This window comes from Takifugu flavidus, chromosome 22, assembly GCF_003711565.1.
Source record: "Takifugu flavidus isolate HTHZ2018 chromosome 22, ASM371156v2, whole genome shotgun sequence".
Taxonomy (NCBI): domain Eukaryota; kingdom Metazoa; phylum Chordata; class Actinopteri; order Tetraodontiformes; family Tetraodontidae; genus Takifugu; species Takifugu flavidus.
In genome coordinates, this window is record NC_079541.1 from 2,256,077 (window position 1) to 2,274,814 (window position 18,738).

Sequence of the window (18,738 nt, forward strand, 5' to 3'; positions counted from 1 at the left end):
TCTTTTTAATTGAATCGAGGGGGTCCGTTTTTAATGGACTGTGATGGTTGTGAGAGTTTATTCTTGTTGAGAATAATTTGTTGATGTTTTGTGAGAGGCAAGTTGTTTCTTAAGTGCCCCCCCAGATTTACGGCGACCACGGGGGGAAAAAATCGACCATTTCTCTCGCAAATGATTGCACGGACACAATTAAACAATCAATTTGATTTGCGACTTCCTGAACGCGGCTTTCTTCTTTTTTGGCGTAAATAAACAGATTACATCCAATAATAATCCATCAGTTTATTAAAACAGCCCGTGGTTTATTCTTTGAAGTGCCTCCACAAACAGCCCACAGTTGGTCACCAGCGAGTGCAACCGCGCACTTGCGCCGCGGGTCCGTTGTGCACGGTTTTGCTCCGTGCATCTGCGCGTACTCGTCGTAATCCGCCCCAGCAGGTGTTTATGTGGACTCGCCACCGAGGTAACATCTTAGCTGCTGTGCGAAGGCCCCCAGGGGCCACGACGACACTCAGATCCTTCCTGTTTGTGGTCCCCAGCGCTTCCATGAGTCACTGACTGAGATAGTGAAGCCACCAGCCCCTGAAACAAGGCGCTTTGTAGGAAAAGGGGGGGGGATAAAGGCACTTTTGTGCGCACAAACACAGCAGTGAATGGTTAACAAATGGGCGGCGTGGGGGTCACTCACTGTAAAACTGATGCACGAGTGCTGCGCAAACACGATTTACGCGGATTTGAGTCTCTTTTCAAGGCGTTCCAAAAGGTAACAAAGCTGATCCTGTGGATGGGATGGCTGGGAATGATATTTACAGTTTACAAAAGAGACATCCATCTCCAAACGTGCAACGTGATGATTTACACGAGCTGTCCTTGGCTTTTTTGCTGGTGAGCGGGAGGGGGGGATGGGTGGAGCGCCGGGGACATCAAGGCGAAATTCCACAACTTCAAAAACACACCATGGAGTGTTTATTTACATCTGAAAGAGCTGAGTTCGTATGATGTTGTCACAGTTATGACAAAACGATAACTGAAGCAGTGGGGGGGTCTGAGTCATTTCTGACCCCTCACGTCAACCAGAGTAGAGCTTGTACTGCCACCTAGTGGATACACAGAGTACTGCACAAGATCCTCGGGAGGCCTTTGCGATCTTCTCCTTATTTCTTTGAAAGAAATTTCATCTTGTTGCCTGCAAATTTAAGGGGAAATGGACGCACTTTCAGAATGCTAATGCTAAATAAAATCCTGCGACCTCAAAAATCAGAACCAGCCTTACCCAAACCTTTGAGAAACCTGTTGACCCTTCGGTTTTCATTCTCGTGGATGGATTCCAGGTACTCCTGCACCCTCAGCTCAAAGAGCCCTGAAAAGGAGTCATGACTGGATTGGTATCAAAACGGGGAATGGTATTCTTTAGCTCTCCGTGTCCTAATTGACAGTCGTTCAGCTGAACATCTACCCCTGGTTTGAGTCTCGTACCTCTCACAGCGTGTCTGCGATGTTCCCGCTCCTGGATGAAGCAGCCAAACATCTGAGTCTCCATGAAGACCTCCACAAAGCGGCGCACCGTCTTGGACGGGATCGCCTTGCGGAAGCCCTCGCACCGGAAGGAGCAGGGGACCGGCGAGGAGGAAGAGGAAGAGTAGCCGTCTTCTCGTTCGCCCACGAGGAAGAGCTGATAGTGGCCGACCACCTCCACGAAGAAGCGAACGAAGGCCTCAGACACCACCGTGCTCAGGTTGCCGGAGTCTGGAGAGTGTAAATGTCGTCACCTGCGTGTGTGAAAATGCAACCGGGGTTTTTTTTTTATGGAAGCCTCACCAGTTGCTGAGTCTCCGTCTCTCTCATTAGCGAGATCTCTTCTCCTCTCCAGAATGTTCTCCAGGGCTGCCTGGAGCTTTGGAGGCAGGACGTCTTCATCGTCCAGCTAAATGGGACAAAATGACTTCGTAAACATGCGCGTGCACGAGCTGATGCTTGAAAGGTGGCTCGCGTTTACCTGTCTGAGAAGGCGATTGTTTTCAAGATCCACAACTAGAACCTGGAGATGGAAAAGTTCAGCCACTGGAGTGGGAACATTGTATGACTTTTGATTGACCTTTGACCCACGATCGAGAGGTCCTACCTCCTCCAGTGGCAGCTCGGTGAGCTGGGACAGAGAACTGGAGAGCAGGCCCACGATGAAGGGGGTCGGGGTGCAGACGATGTCCAGCATGGCCGGCGGCAACACCGGGATGTAGGTGTGCTGCCAGACGAAGGGGTAAAGCAGCGCCACGGCAGCGTGGCAGCACTGAGAGAGAGTGCTGCAAGACACCAGGTGAGCACAGGTAAAAGACTTTCTTTCTTTCTTTCTTTCCTTCTTTCTTTCCTTCTTTCTTTCCTTCTTTCTTTCTTTCAACAAGCCACTTACTAGTTCTCACCACAAGGGGGTGCCACGGTGCGGAGTACCATTTAAACACTGACTGTTCCCCTAAGCAAGAACGTTTCTTTTTTTTCTTTTTTTTAAATCACTGACGTCACTCATTCCAGTCGCCAAATAGTGTGGCTGATCTTTGTGACTCCCCCTGACTTCTCCTGCAGAACAAACAAACTGGTCCCAGCCTCTTTCTTGGCACCGCTCCCTGAATAACTACGTCTCCGGCTTATTAAAAAATGTGGACCACCCACATGAACCCCTCCCTGTTTTACACCTTATATCTGAAGTTTAATCGCACTGACGGTCATATTTCTGATTTGTAGGATAAGCACGGGGACCAACCTGAGCTTATTGGCTGTAAATATGACCCTTCGCTCCAGCAGCAGATATCCAAACACCCGGAGCAGCAGCCGCAAACTCAGGCAGGAGAACAGGCACTCAAAGTCCACGTGCTCCAGGTGGGAGTCAGAGGGTCTGCAGAGCTCCATCACCTGCAAACACCGTGAGAACACTTCCTTATTAGAACTCAACGTTTGTCTTCCACTTCTCAAAAAAGAAAAATCTAAATCCGAACTGGGGTCGGTCACCTCGGTGCCCGAACCAGGCAGGAAGGTTTTAATGCTGATGGTTCTGCCGGGGGCTGGAAACTGAGCCTCCATGATGGCTCTCATGAAAGGCTGCACAAGAGCTGGAGACAAAGCTCTGCGCCTCTCTACCTCGTCCAGCACCTACAACACACACACACACACACACACACACACACATGCGTGTTGGAGGGGTGTAGTTTGTGTCGCAGTAGGGATGAAAAACAGGAGTTCACCTTGGAGAAAAGGTTGAAACAGCCGAGGTGACTGACAATGCAGTAGACTTCAGGGAGGCGTTTGCCTTTTCCATTGGGCTGAAAGGGGAGAATGGCGCCTTTAACGGTGTAGTGATTAAAACATGCTATAACCATAAAATACTTGAAGCAGGCATCCGTCAGAGATGCCTATAAAGCCACGACACTTTCCCAGCCTCACTTCCTTTCAGACTCTGAGATGCTCTGTTTTCCCACAGGCACGCCGACTATTTTGGCACGCTTATTTACTCAGCCGTCATCGTGGTATTCGGCCACTTCCTGTCCGGTAGCCGCGCGCTCGTTTATTCGGCTGCATTTACCAGTAAACGCCGGCAGTATCCGAATCTCCTGCTCCCATCCTCTCCGGTCAGGACAAAGGCAAACATCTCGCTGAGAAGGACAAACGCAGAAATTAAAGGTGCTGCAATAGAACAGTCAGTTATTTGTGCCATGGAAGGCGTCTTTGTTACGTGCTCACCTTGGGTAGCTCTCCACTGGTTCCCAGTCTATCACATCTGGGAAGCAGAACTGAGGGATGATCCTGAGCTGGTCCTCGGTCTCCCTCATGAACTTGAAGCGCCGCTCCAGCTGCAGCCAATCAGAACCGCGTCAGTCTAGTTGAAATGTGGGTTTTAAGGCCTGAGGTGTTGTGCTCTTCACCTTCAGCGGGAACTGCTGGGTGACCGCTGGCAGGTAGTGGCCGCCGGCCTTCGGTTTCTGCAGCGACACCACCAGGAAGTATTCGAAAAGCTGCCGCTGGTGGAGCTCCGGCTCCAGCGAGGGGCTGGAGCGGGACGCCTGGGCTCTGCCAGGCCTGCTCAGGATGGACTGGGACTGACACCAGGCGCTGACGGTGGGCTGAGAACAGGCACAGTTTGGTGGTTATGACAGCGGGAAAAAGGGGGGGAAATCCGCTGACTCACCTTTTGACCTCTCTTCAATTTCGCTCTCGGAGTCGCTGTTCTCGTCTGTGACTGCAAGCGAAAAAAATGCGAGAGAAGGCTGCGTTTAGAGACGCGATGATGATCTTTGTTCACGCGTTTTACCCCCCGTCACCTCTGCCTGAGCTGGTCTCAGCGTAATGGTAGATCCGACGCAGATGTTTCTTCCCCACCCGGGCTTCGAAAATGCTGTTTATCCTTAATACAACCTGACAAAAGGAAACTGAGGGTGAGTGTGAAGACAATATTCCATTTGCAATTTTGAAAAGGTGCACTCAGGAACACACCGTCGGTATCCTGCAGCTGGTACGGCTGGAGGGATACCCGGGTGGCCAGGGAGGGTGTCCGAGGCCGCGGGGGTGGATGGTGGGCTGAGCTGAGCGGGAGAGGAAAGGCCGCCGCTGCTGGTGCTCTGGGGCGACTGGTTGGTTCTGCGCAGGTCCAGCAGTTTGAAGCTCCTGGCTGAGTTCTGTCTGAAAAAGCCAGGTCGCGCAGCCTGAAAAATAACCGTTGAGGTCAGAATAGCATCTGGAGGAAAGTGCGACGCCTGGTGCGATCTGCAGAGACCTTGGGGGTGTCGGCACCAGGGGAGGAGGGCAAAGACTGCTGGGAGCACTGACTGTCCAGCTCGATGTCCTCATACGGGTTCTCTTTGGATAAATCTGCAGGGAGACCAACCGGGTTAGTGTTCAGCCGAGCTCGAGCTTCGACTTTCAGTCTACGTCAAGCTAAGTTAAGCTTTAGCGCATTTAAATTCCAGGTGTGTGGCAGGTTTGCCTGACCGAGGATGTCTTCGTAGTGATGTTCCTGAGACAGGGAGTGAGAGAAGAGGTCTTCGAACTCCAAGGATTTCCTGTCAGAATGATCAATAAGCGTATCAGTCGTGGTCTGTTGGCTCCAGCTAGCATAAACATCACGGGAATGTTTTTTCGGTACCTGTTCGTGTTGTCTCCGAGTCTTTCACCTCTGGGTCTCGAGTAGACGCCAGAGGGAGGTTTTGTGGAGAAGGTCGGCAGCGGAGGGAGGTTCCTCTGCCCTCTCCCCTTCCTCTGACTCCTCTCTAAGGATGGATGTTGGAAGGTGCGTTGGGGTTTGGGGACTGGGTTGATGGGGGGTGCTCCCGGTTCTGCGTACACGTTTTCCCAGATCGGACCTCTTTCCGCTGCAGTGGTCTTGGACTCCATGGATTTGTCTTTGCTGGGCGGGCTGAAGTAGTTTCCTAGTTCTGTCGGGGTTCTTCCTCGGTTTTCGCCCATTGCTTCCAGCTCTCTGAAGAGGGTGAATACGGCTCTCTTCTCCTGGCTGTTTTGTGTCGGGTTTTTCCTCTCGCTGTGCCTCCTCAGTGTTCCCACCTGCTCCTGAACTGGGGAACACAGCCGCAAATCCCCCATTTTTTCCCAAAGTTCTTTGCTATTTTCTTGTTTTTCTCTCTGGACTACTCTGCAGTCTTCTCTTTTCTGGTTCCCATTCAGCTTGTCGTTCCCTCTCAACCCCCCAGTTTCAGCAAGAGGAAGGGGCCTTGTCGCAAGGAGGTTTTCAACGTTCTCTTTCTCATAATCTCGGCTACAGACAGCGCCACTGCAGTCCTCAGCTTTTGGGTTTTCTTTAGGCTTGCTGCTTTTGGTAGTCCCTCTCAGCTGTCTGGTTTTAGAAGGAGAACAAGGTCTCGAATCCCCATTCTCTCTTCCCACATTTTCCTGTCTCCGGGAACTCTCTGCCTCCTGCTCTTCACTGGTTTTACAGCTATTTTGTACCAGGGATTCTGTCTTTTTGATACTTGTGCAGGGCCCCAAAGACCCCATGGGTTCCTTGCCCTCCCACAAGGAAATCTTATCCTTGATGTTGCCTCCGCTACTCCTGGGAAGCTTGCTGCCCAGCGAAAGAGACCCCTCACTGCTGAGAGGCTCAAACTTTGTCCTTCTGTGAGCCATCATGGGGGACTCCTCCCTCTGATTCCAGAGGTTTTCTAACGGGGCAAAGGGGAGTTCCGGCGCCCCGGGTCGTCTTTGGCTACCTCCTTTTTGGTAGATGGATGCAGCGTGGCAATGACTTCTCTCAGCGAGACAGCTCTTCTTTAGCCTTAACGCACAACATGGAAGATTAACAATAAAGAGAGACAATTTTAGCACCCGGGTATCCTGGAATGAGTTAGGGTTAAGTGTTCATCGTTCTGGAAGCTCAAATCTCTGTTCCCGGTTATTTAAACATTTTCCTGGTTCCTTTTGTGACCTCCTGAAGGAGTCATTGATGCACCCCTGGAGTGATGTGGGAGGATATGGGAGGATTCACCCCCTCTCTCCTGTGGTCATTGGATCTTCCCAAAACCTTAGAAAAAGGCCTGTCACCCTTTCCGTACTGATAAATACCAGCGATTCGTTTCTGACGATATTTAAGAACTTCACTTTTTCGGACAGGATCTGTTTGAGTGATTCCTGGGTTCAGCAGGGCTGGAAGTCATCAGACATGAGTGTGCACGTGGAGAGTGATCTCAGCTTTCCAAGAGACGTGATTAAAATAATAAATCCCTTAATTCTTAAATTAAAACGTGTTTATATAAGATTGCTAGTGGTTAGTTAGCATTTGTTGGAATTTCTAGCTGAAATAGTCAACAAAAGTTGACTGTAGGGTACTGCATGCTAGCTAAAAATAAAAAAAGAATGAGGAAGCGCATATTTACACACTTCCGCAGAAAATGACATATTTCCACTGCTCCATTCGCCAATAAAAACGAAATGTTGCGACGGCTGTGGGAGCTTTCAGATCCTCCCAGTTCAACCACTGTAACTCGGGGACACTTCCTTTTCTGGCAACAGTGGGAAAATTCAGCCTGAGAGTGAAGGCCAGAGACCAACCCAACGACCGCAGATCCTCTTCGCTCGCTAAATAAACACATATTTGGACGGGGGCCATTTCATCAAACCATTATGTTTTAATAAATAAACAGGAGGAAATAGGAAGACCTTCTCTGACTCCTGCGTAATGGATGCGATGAGTAAAGGGCAACAGTGTGCCTTATTTCTCAGGCGTTACGGAGGAATTTCAAGACAACCCCCCTTCCCCTCCAAAAACCCTGATACGAACCTTTTGACAGTGGAGTAGACGCAGTGCGGCTGGGATGTCATTCTCGTAGTCACCTTTGGGATCCGCGTACACCTGTGGAAGACACGGCGTGTTAAATATCTGCACTTCTACTTGGCTCTCAGGACTGAATGTCCAGGATCTGAGAGCCAGCTGGGGGGAATCAAGGAGACGCAGGGACTCGCTGTGTCTCCCTCAAGCGATTTATAACAGAAACCAACATTTCATCAGTCATTTTGGAACTCTTAAACGACTTTCTTTGTATTCTGTCACTCTGGCCCTCAAATAGACGCTCTCAGTCTCATTCTTCCACATTTCCGAGGCCAACATTTTAAAGTTCACTACCCCTAGCGAGATAGCGCTCGTAATTTCCCAGCTTTGAGGGGGCCGTCATCATTTGTTTGGTGGATGACAGCGAGGCTCGGGGGAGGCTGATTAGATGGAAAAAGCTTCTGATAAAGAACCACTGTGGACATTAATACAGAAAGACAATAGTAGAAAAGGGATCTTTAATAATACTGTCCGATCGCCCATCTGTGCACTCTTAAGCACAAATAAAAGAGCAAGGCTGTTAGAAAGCTAAACCTTACCTCCTGTTGTAAAGTTCCCATGTGTTCCAAATCCAAACCTCTGTGGTTTAACTCCATTAGTCGTAACTATCCCCAGCTCGCCCGGTGGCTCATCGTACGGTTAATTGTATATTGCGAGCATCTGGAAGCTGCACACTCCTCTCCATGTCTCTACTAAAATCACTTTCATTCACTCCTTCTCTGCCCACATACAGCATGATTCTGACTCCCCCCTCCTCTCTTTACGTCTCCCTCTATCTGCCCCCCGTCTCCCACATGACTTCAGAGCTGCACAGAACGAACAAATGAAATAGTCAAGACGCTGGTTTAAAGATATCGCAACCCCTCGGAAATCGGAAGGACACTTGGGACAGAGTCACTGTGTCACGTTGTTTCCCTCCAAATCTGATGTTCGCGGGAATTTCATCCCAGCTGCCCCTGAGCTACAGTTGTTCACACAGCTGTGGCGCGAGTGTGTGTTCACATCCCCACTTTTCTACATTTTCCACACTCAAGTAAATGTTCTGTTAATCAAGAGTATTTGACTGCCTTTTACGTTACACAACTTTCAACAATCTGACTAACTAACTATTTAAAAAACCGGATTTCCCCAAGGGTAGGAACAATGCTCCTTTTATCTGTCTGTTTATCTGTGTTAATTGAATCAACTGTTTTAATCACGAACAGCAAATCTTTTTCCTCTGGATTTTTCAAAACGCCTCCTCAGACAATTTGCACTATTGGACTCAGTTATGCCGATACCCTTAAATAAAAGGTTAAATCCTCATTCTTGTGTACATCACAATGTTGAATCCTATCATGAGGCACCATGAAAATGTCCAGTCATGCAGAATTACTGTCTACAAAGTCACAGAATATAAAAGTTCACACTCAGGCTTACCAGCATGAAGGTTCAGCGTTGGATCTTGTCAGAGTCAGAGCGGCTCAATGGAATCCCTTTTGCACAGCCCGTTTTAAACTGTGTGTCAAAAAGCCGCCGGCCAATAAAGTTCGAGTCCCGACAGCGACAGCTGATGCCTGCGCACCTGTCACCTTCAACCTGCAGTTCCCCTCCCGTCCTGCTGGCGGCGGCAGAGCGCCGCTGCGCTCCGACAACACGACGCGGTGACGCAGCAGAGTGAATCTCGCAGCACCGCCACATAAACCAGCCACCTGGTCCCGCAAAGGTAAGAACGCGCGATTGTTGCGTTTAACACGCGTGGATTGTTGCTGTTTGTGTCACCGCCTGGCCCGGAAACGTCGTTTATGTGCACGAATGTGTGACAGAGCTCGGGAATTTCACAGAACGGTCGTTATTGTTGTTGGCACCCGCCGAGCCGGAAAACAGTTCAATCTCTGCTGGTAAACAATATGTATATTTTTAAAAATTAAAATAGTTCGACATCTTAATCTACATCTTCCTTAAACGCAGAATTCATAATGCAGAGAGATAGAAGGGGTCATGTTATCATTATCCCACCTGTCCGCCACAGAATCGAAACATGAATCATTTCTCTCCGGGGGTTTAAAGTTCTTTTAGCACATTCGTGTAATAGGTCGTTTATTGTGCTGGGATTTGAGATATCTTGCTATTATTTGAGGCGCTGCGACTGTGTTTTCAGGCAAAAACATTTCTTTGAGTTGATAAAAGAGGACTGCAAAAGTCCAGTATAATCTCAGCCTGGTTCCGGTCGGACTGGCCGTTTAATGGTTTGGCACACTGGGCCCATTGATACCAGTGAGTGTCGGATACACCTCAGCACTCCTGCCAGATACACGTATTCATACGCCTCTTAGAGAAAGAAGTGCCTCTTTGTGCCCCCGGCAGCTCAGGCATCAAAGATACATATTATATCTTTTAAATCATCCCAGATATTGACATTAATGCTTTGAATTTAAAGGGTTGCAAGCTAACATTTAACACTGGGTTCCAGTTCTTTCTTTCCAGGCTCTTCTCTAGTGATATCTGCCCCGTTTGGCGTAGTGGGATCTAACTGAAATCCCCTCCTTGTCCTTGCTGCCCCCCCTGAAGACGTCCTCCACCTTCTTCCTGGTCCTCCATCTCCTCCTCCTCCCCCTCGCCGTCCCTGTGATGCCTCCCTCCTGCTGTGGCTGCCTGTCACAGTACACCCACCACCACCTGCTTACCTTCCTCCTGACCTTTTTTAGGTAAACTAGCGTGTGCCCTGCCCACGCCGTCGGCTCACTTCACATGCGGGTTTGTCCTGGGCCTCAACTGGCACCGTAAAACGAAACCTAGCAATAAATCTTGCAATTTGATTGTTTTATTAATACTTCTCAGCACCATAGAAAAGCTGTGCCATAATTTATAAACAACCACTCTCTTAATTAGCCATTTACATCCCATGAAAGGCACAATAGCAACATGTTGCTGTTGCAGGAGCACGTATACTGGGTCCTCAGCGAGGTCAAAGGTTAGCTTAGGTCAGATGTGGCTGAGAGACCTTTGAACGGCGAGTGTGGCTTTCTTCTGGGCGCGGTTGCACTTATCAAAAAAAGCCAAGGAGCTAAACAACCCTGGGATTAAACTGATATTGGCAATTCAAAACAGCCCCTTTGGCCCTTTGAGTCACTTCAGCCCTATTTATATTTGCTCTGGGGCTGTTAATCTTTAATTCCAGTCCATCTGCTCTCTCCTGTCATGTCGTCGTGCCCCTGGCAGGAGAAAACGGAGCCGATCGAGGCGGCTGGTCGCTGCGTCGTGTAGCCACAATATGGAAAATAGCCAAATGTCAAATATGTTGATATTATTTTCGCCTTGTGCTTTGGTGTCTCCAGTTATGTGTTGCTGCATGCCTCGAGGAAGACGTTCAGCAACGTGAAGGTGAGCATCTCGGCCCAGTGGACGCCGCCGCTCTACAACGCCAGCGTCGCCCCCGTGGAGGTAGGTGCAGCATAGGGAGGGGTCCCAGGTCAGACGCTCGCCTCTGCCTCACCTGTGACTGTGATTGCCCCCAGAGGTGGGAGGAGCGTCACCTGTTCGAGAATGAGGAGCAGGCCACTCTGTTCCTGGGGGTTCTGGACTCCATCTTCCTCTTCTCGTACGCCGTGGTGAGACACCGGAGCTTTTTCCTCCTGGGTTTTGGGGTCATTTGAACACGGAACAGCCAGTGTGTGTCGCTTCCTTCTAAGCCGCTGTAATAACCTGATGACGCAACGCAGGGCCTGTATCTCAGCGGCGTCATCGGAGACAGAGTCAACCTTCGCTACGTCCTCTGTTTCGGCCTGTGCGGCTCTGCTACGGTGGTGAGTTCGCAGCCCGCGCTCCTTTCCCGAGGTCTTGTGGCTTCCCTGTCCCGACCCCTCTGTCCCGCTTGCAGGAGTTTGTCTTCGGCACGGTGACGGAGTGGCTCCACCTCTACAACATCTACCTGTACTGCAGCCTGTGGGTCCTGAACGGCCTGCTGCAGTCGGCCGTGTGGCCCTGCGTGGTGGCTGTCATGGGAAACTGGTTCGGCAAGTCCGGGTGTGTTCGCCGCCCCCCCCCCCCCCCCCCCCGCCAAACAGCGACTCTTGTTAACTCTCCGCATTTACTTTGGCTCTGAATGAATGTGTGTGTTCAAGTCCTAAATGGCGCATTTACTCAGTCACTGCCCGACAGCTCATGTCTGACACACTGAGACACCAACACACACACAATTATTGACACGGTGACTCAGAGAAGCCATTTGAACGGGTTTTTCCTCAAGAGTGGGACACGGAAACATAGTTTTATGCACGTGGAAATGGCAAAAGTCTAAATATAAAACCTTGAAGGGGGACAGAAGACATTTTAATTCCCTTTTTGGCCGTTTCAAAACCAAACGTGATGTTTTCTTTCTCCCCCAGACGGGGCTTCGTGTTCGGCCTGTGGAGCGCCTGTGCTCCCGTGGGCAACATCCTGGGGGCGTTCCTGGCCTCTAGTGTGCTGAAGTACGGATACGAGGTCAGATACACGGACACAGACGGGTCTGATGCGCTCATCAAATACGCTGACACTGTGTGTCTGTGTGCAGTACGCCTTCCTGGTGACGTCGGTGGTGCAGTTCGCCGGGGGGGTGGTCGTCTTCTTCGGCCTGCTTGCTTCTCCAAAAGAAGTTGGTAAATAGAAGCGAGGCGTGGCGGCTCGGCTCGGCGCCGTGTTTCCTGTTGTTCCCACCGACGTTTGAAGGCTCTCGGTTTCTCCAGGCCTGAGCTTGTCGGAGACGGCGCTCGGCCCCGTGGAGACGGACGCCGACAGCCACCAGCCTCTGATGAGCGACGAGGACGAGGAGGTGGAGGTGTACGCCAAGCAACAGCACGCGGTTCAGCAGCAGGAGACGAGGACGCCGCCCTCTCAGGCCATCGGCTTCTGGAGGGCTTTCTGCCTGCCTGGAGTCCTGCCTGTGAGTCCAGGTCTTCAACACAAGCCAAGCTCACGTTCCCTGAATGTCACATGTGGCCTGTTCCCTGCAGTATTCCCTGGCGTACGCCTGTCTGAAGCTGGTCAACTACTCCTTCTTCTTCTGGCTTCCGTTCTATCTGAGCAGCAACTACGGCTGGAAGGAGGCCGAGGCCGACCGCCTGTCCATATGGTACGATGTCGGAGGGATCTTCGGTGAGCAGGGAGCCTGGGGGACGCCCGGTCAGATCACGTCGAGCAATATTTTAGCCTCAGGTTGACTCGTTTGTTCCGTGTCAGGAGGGACCATTCAGGGTTTAATATCGGACTTCATGGGAAAGAGAACTCCGGTGGTCATTGTTAGCTTGGTGCTAGCGATAGCATCCCTGTGGGGGTACAGCCGTGAGTATAAATCTCCCCGAAAGCGACGAAGCGTCCAGCAGGTTAAAGAGGAGTTTGTTTCTCTGCCTTCTTAGGCTCTCCCAATGACCAGGTGATCAACGCCGTCCTCCTGGCCAACATCGGCTGCTTCATTGGCGGCCCGTCCGCCATGATCAGCTCCGCCATATCTGCTGACCTGGGCCGGCAGGAAGCTCTGCGGGGGAGTCAGGAGGCTTTGGCCACTGTCACGGGCATCGTGGACGGAACCGGGAGCTTCGGAGCCGCTGCGGGACAGGTGGGGACCCTCAGTGGAGGCTATCTGCCTCCTACGCCACTAACACTCGATGTCATTTACGTCTCCAGTATCTGGTGTCGTTGATCGAGAGCAAGCTGGGCTGGATGTGCGTTTTTTACTTCTTCATCGTCATGGTGAGACGCCACCGTCGAACAGAACTCAGCGGTTGATTTAAGGGGCGTTTAGGCTCCCGCGCAGCCACAGGAGGGTCATTTTGTGTCCTGCGTTCCGCAGACGTCGGGCAGCATCGTGTTCATCACTCCCCTACTGGTCAGAGAGGTGCGCAGCATGCTGCAGGAGAGACGGGCCCGGCGCCACCAGCTGTGAAAGTGCGTCCCCCCTCACCTCAGAGGTGAGTGTTGGCGATGCAGGACCTGCCTCCACAGGCCGCCTCAGAGTGTAAATACTGTATCTTTAAGGCTTTAAATAAATGTAAACCTTCCAATGGACGCGTAGGTGGATCTCGGGGTCGTAGTTGAGCCTTCCTTTACTTCAGTCGTGCTAAACGGGACTTGGTGAATACTTTAGATGTACCAGAACGAATGGAGATGTATATTTTTTATTTTAAATGATGAATGTTGCACTAAAGTAGTCTTACAGTGATTGTGAAGCCTTGAAGGGAACCACTTGGATCTGTTTCCAAATGTTGCACCTTGTGTTTTAATGTCTTAATTTAAACACACCAACAGCTTTTAGGGGGGAAAAAAACTATTTTTTTTGTTTTTTTTTTAATATGTTTACATCCTCCCCCAGTCAAATTGAAATACTGTCCGTATGCTGACGGGAGCCTGTGAGTAGAAGCACAAATGTGAATCAGAAAACTGTCCTGAAGGTTTCGAAGGTGATCGTGGCTCCATAACGATAGAATTGTTTACGTTACCACGTTGTCACGTTAACATGTGTAGCATTATCTGTGTGGGTGTCCCTTTTATTTATGTGCTATTTAAGTTTAAACCCATGTAAAGGCCAAGTTTCATTTTCAATAAATGTCAGTTTTACAGCGAGATGTGGTGTCAATTCATGACAAGGCTAAAAAAATTATTCAACAGGTTTATTTTTGGTTCCTAAGAACCTAAATGTTGCAAAAATAGAGCTTCTAAACGATCCCCGAGGTGGCCACTAGAGGGTGTGTTTGGACCTGATGAGGAAAAGAGCCACACAACAGAGTTGGGTCGATATCCATCTCATCCTGTCATTTATTATGATGAGCACTCTATAGAATCATGGATACATAAGGCACCAGTGTACCAACATCCCAGCAACAACATCACAACTGCACTCTGTACAAAGAAGACGCGCGTCTGCTCGCGTGCACACGCGTTACAAGTTGCGAGAGTACAGGAACCAGTATTAAATTATTTATTATAAACAGCGAGGATACATTCATGCATATACAAATTCAAACAAACAAAAGCTACAATTCCATATAGCTGCAACAGGTAAATTAGGAAGGTAAAGTTAGCTTAGGCACGCTGAGATCAATGTTTATTTTATATATTTAGTTCCACCTATTAGACCTTTAAAACGACACCTCGAGCGGTCGTTAAAAGTCTAATCAGGGGGAAAGTATATTATATTTAAAAAATATTGTTAAAATGGCAACAACTTGATGTGTGGATTTTTTTTATGGTTTTTTTTAAGTTTACCATAGAAAAATAGTTCTCTTGTCAACAATGTTTAAAGTAGTGCAAAAGACAGTTTCAGAAGTAAAGTTAGTTGGAGCCAAAAAAGGGAATTTGGAGTTATTTCCCTACTTATCAGATGAAACACTTAAAATAAGTTAATTCTAAGATAGTTGCGCACACACACACACACGAACGAGGATATTCTGACAAACATTTGACAGATTCCACACTCATTTTCTAGCTGGGTGAAATCTGGTTGAACCGTGGAAGGAGGTGATGGAGTTGAGGCAGAGCCTTCTGAGGGGGGCAGACCAGAGGAGCCATAACTAGCGCCCCCTACTGGTGGATTTAGCTTGTTCTGATCAATCATGAGGTAGCAAGAGTGGATTAAAAAGGCTTCTTATCCCAATTAATCCTAATTCAAATCAGCGAAGGCCTGGGAGTCAGCCTGCCTCTTGATCATATATGGCGCTGGTCATCGACCCAGTCCGAACAGGCCAGTCCGAACAGGCCTGTACTCCAGCCGGGTTTTCCGTCCTGCCTAGTTTTTCGAAGGAAGCAGGAAGGAAGCAGGCCCCCCCTGGTGGGACAGAAAACCCGGCTCCCTCCGGACTGGGCTAACGACCACTGTTCAAATGACTTATTTGCATGTATATCCCATATCTGATCACTGGGACAGCGACTTGGATGATTGGTACGAATTAAAAGGCACAATAAATTCCTCTTTGGTTCAACTGCCTCAGCTGCCATGACTCAAAAAACTCGTATAAATCCTCAAAATAAAGACGGTGACGCATCCACGACCACAACACAAGAGGCACCTGCGGATGCTGCGAAGGCTACGGTGGAAAATGCTACATCTTCAGAAGCGTAAAGCAAAACAAAAACATGGTACAAAGTCTGTTCTGGTATAACCCCCAAAATGTACAACCCCATGATGAAAATAACACAAGACAAATAAAGGGGAATCTGTTAAAGTTTGGCTGGTGAATATCTGGTGGTGGAATGTTTAACGCCCAAATTGTTGGGTTTTTTATTTTATTTTTTACAGTCTAGTTCTTCGAATAATAAATAAATAATTATTTCTTAAATCTTTAAGCCAAATCGCGCAGGCATTAGGTCGCGGCTCAACCTCCACCACTGACCTTTGACCTGTAGCTAATTGCAGTCCTGCTGCTGAATTTGGAGCCCCGGGACAGGTCGTGACCCCTGGCTCATCTCGTGGGGTGAGACTAAAGTGTGACACCAGGCCAAGAACAGCTACACCTCCGAGCCAAACCTTTTACGACTTTTAGCAAAAGGGAGAAAAAGGTCAAGGACTGAGGTCAAATACTATTTAAGGCCTGTTGAGGCGGGATTGGCCTCTCCAATCTGGAGCTGGGACTCTGTTCGAGTGCATTCAAAAACCACTTCACAGTATCGTAACATGCTATAAAGAGAGATACATAGAATAGCTGTAAAAACCGTCTGGATGCTAGCTTAACTTGTGCTGAGAATTAAAGGTATGTGGTGTCAGGGGAGTTTTCCGCCCACCCTGAGCTTGCCAGTCTGTCACAAACTGCTACAAATGTACGTGATACAGTATACGTGTGTGTATCCGGGCGGGGGGGGGGGCAGTAGACGGATGAGGACCCTTACAGGAGCTCTTCTACTGCCGGGAGGATTCTTTGTAATACAGAAGCTTCCTCTTCTTCACCCTGAAGAATTCTAGAAGACAACAGAACAGAGGAGAGGTGAGCGTCATCTCCTGGCGCCCCTGTGCGGAGGGAGTGCCGGCTGGTCTGGGGGCCTCACCTGTGATGGCGGGCTGTCTGCGCTTCCTTTGCCGCCTGACTCTGTAGCACCCTTTCCTGGTCACATCCAGGTACTGATCGGAGGTTCCTGGCGAACTGCTGGACCCCGGGGAGCTCTCTCCGGACGATGAATACGACGAGGACGACGAGGACGACGTCCGCCTCTTGCTCGGTGGGAGCGGTGCTGCCCTCACCAGGCAGCTGCGGTAGAAGGCCGGCACGTCCTGGCAGCTAAGCTCCTCCCACTCAACGCTGGCGCCACGACCTGGCTTTTCGTTTTGGAAATCAAAGTCCCAGCGCTTGTTGGCCACCTCCACGCTCATGCGGAGCAGCCGCTCAAAGTCCTGCTGGAGCTGGTCGTGGTCCACCGGCCCAAAGAGGTTCCTCCGTACCGGCCCCGCCTTCATGTTCAAGGCCTCGACGCCCCCCAGGCGGGAAATTTCACACGCCATCGCTGGTTCTGCTTTGGGTATAGAGACCATCGCTATGTCCCTGGAGAAGGAAAAGCAGGTGTGAGCGCGGAGCCTCAACGAGGTGCGGGGGGATTTTTACAGACGCAGGTTCACAAACAAACGCACTAAGTCTCGAGTCTTGGTGCGTTTTACGGGATTAAACACACGTGTGCCCGGGCCCGCGCAGTAATTACAGCAGCCGCACCAAATAAACCCCGCAGCAGTTCCACGGGCCAACCGTCCACCTGCTCCTCGCTCCGGTGTCTGCCAGTCAAAGGTCGGCTATAGAGGTCAGCGGGTCACGCACACAGAAAAAACCCCATCTGCTGTGTTAATTTAGAGCTGAGTGATGGAATTCGGACGAGGAAAGCCCCACGCCGTTGACTCACATCCTGTACAGAGATGTGTGAGTTTCATAGTTATTCCTGTATTCACCAGCCCTCTTTCTCTGCCTGCCCTCCTTGGGATTTGTCGTCCATAGTTTCATTTTCTGCAAAGGTTTTTTTTTTAAAACTCTTTTCTGGTGATGGGTGGCAGCTGACATTAGGAGATATGGGTTCATTACAAATACTGGAAATATCTGCAAATACGGTATATTTTAACTCCTCTTACCTACAATGCCAGGCCAAGTGGTTGCATGTATGCAAATGGGCAAATATAAATCAGATTAGGAGGGTGGGAGGCTGCAAAGGGGCCCCAAAGTGGGTTAATCCGGACCTGCCCAGCCTGCACAGAACTTTCTTCCAAGAAGGTGGTAGTTTTTGGGATGTATTTTTAGCCAGTGTTCGGCAGCTCTAACCGCATAATTATCCAAATTAAGTGACTTTCGTTTCCTGGCACATGTAATGGCTGGGAAATATTTACTGTGCTGATTTTAAAAGGTCACGCAATTATATGGCAATGCTAAAACAAATATTTATTAAGGGCGATGTTTAACTCAATGTGTTTTTTTTTTTTATGCCCATATAAAAAAAACTTTTATCGTATTTTATCGAGGCGTAAACTGGAACAGGTCCGGGTGCGCACTTCGCTCAAACCCCCACAACTTCTTCTCCGGAAGGGGAAATGTATCACGGAGCAGCGGGGAAGACAGAGTCACCTCTGCGGTCTTTCACCACCAGCCCACCGGGTGAAAGTTGTTTGTGTGGAGGGTGAAGTGGGCGCGGTACCCAGATCGGGTTTCCACTATCGGTGTCCCCGCTTCGAGAGCGAACAACCCCGCCAGAACCCTCTAATGTTTCCACCATAGAAACAACACGACTACCCTGCAGTTTTAGGCTTTTTCATACACTATCACACATAAAAGAGCAACATGTCCGCGCATAGGTTGAGCAGAAGCGGCGCAAATTTGGAGGAAACCTAAACTTTGTGACGCAGTCAGAATATGCGCGGATGTGGGTCAATGAGATGCGACGCAACAGCCCGCAACACGTCAAAACACTACGCACTTTTTCCACGCTGCGCGATGACTTCAGAAATATATTTTTGAATAAAACATCCAGGTGGGGGGAAAAAATGCGCAAAATATTCGCGAACAGATTACAGATGATTATCGAAACACGTTAAAAAAAAGTGTAATAAGGTGACAACCAGGGTTGCGCTTAAAACCAAAATTAACACCTAAATGAACCCTCCGCCAACAAGCGAGCCGCACGAGACCACATTAAAATAGTGCCCAGAAATAACGGAGGCTCAGCAAATAAAATACGTGGGTCTTACCATCAGCGTCAAAGTCTTCAAAAGTTCCTAAAAGTGGAGTTTTTAGGCTGTTTTCTTCCACAAACTCGTAGAACTGACAGCGCAGGTGAGGATCGGTCGCGGGGGAAAGGTGTCGCTGACAGCTCCGTGGAAACAGTCACGTCGAGAGGTGTTTGTAGCCACTACCCACGAGACGGGGTCGGCACAGTTTTATCTACGACTTGTTTGTGGCTCGAGCGGGGAGGGAGGGGCTAGCGCTGAAGGGGGCGGGTCC

At 49.6% G+C, this 18,738-nt stretch overlaps 2 protein-coding genes and 1 pseudogene across 4 annotated transcripts; 1 reads left to right on the forward strand and 2 right to left on the reverse strand.

The window, feature by feature from the left end:
• Positions 1-267: 267 nt before the first annotated feature.
• On the reverse strand, positions 268-8,339 carry LOC130518874 (DENN domain-containing protein 2A-like; annotated as a pseudogene).
• Positions 8,340-8,899: 560 nt separating this feature from the next.
• slc37a3 (solute carrier family 37 member 3) lies at positions 8,900-13,900 on the forward strand. 3 transcript variants are annotated; one of them, XM_057021791.1, is made up of 14 exons: positions 8,900-9,026; positions 9,774-10,008; positions 10,639-10,744; positions 10,819-10,911; positions 11,023-11,106; positions 11,181-11,326; positions 11,689-11,785; positions 11,856-11,940; positions 12,028-12,224; positions 12,295-12,436; positions 12,521-12,622; positions 12,697-12,896; positions 12,965-13,030; positions 13,131-13,900. In XM_057021791.1, exons 2-14 carry the CDS (start codon positions 9,932-9,934, stop codon positions 13,221-13,223), a joined length of 1,488 nt encoding a protein of 495 aa, XP_056877771.1. In that variant the 5' UTR covers positions 8,900-9,026; positions 9,774-9,931; the 3' UTR covers positions 13,224-13,900. The 3 variants fall into 3 exon arrangements, with proteins under 3 accessions (XP_056877771.1, XP_056877773.1, XP_056877772.1); XM_057021793.1 differs by having other exon boundaries at positions 8,906-9,026; positions 9,872-10,008; XM_057021792.1 differs by lacking the exon at positions 8,900-9,026 and adding an exon at positions 9,033-9,201.
• Positions 13,901-14,063: 163 nt separating this feature from the next.
• On the reverse strand, positions 14,064-18,709 carry cdkn1d (cyclin-dependent kinase inhibitor 1D). The gene is made up of 3 exons (XM_057021795.1): positions 18,486-18,709; positions 16,316-16,806; positions 14,064-16,228 (listed from the first exon to the last, which is right to left on the reverse strand). Exons 2-3 carry the CDS (start codon positions 16,794-16,796, stop codon positions 16,170-16,172), a joined length of 540 nt encoding a protein of 179 aa, XP_056877775.1. The 5' UTR covers positions 16,797-16,806; positions 18,486-18,709; the 3' UTR covers positions 14,064-16,169.
• Between the last annotated feature and the right edge of the window lie 29 nt (positions 18,710-18,738).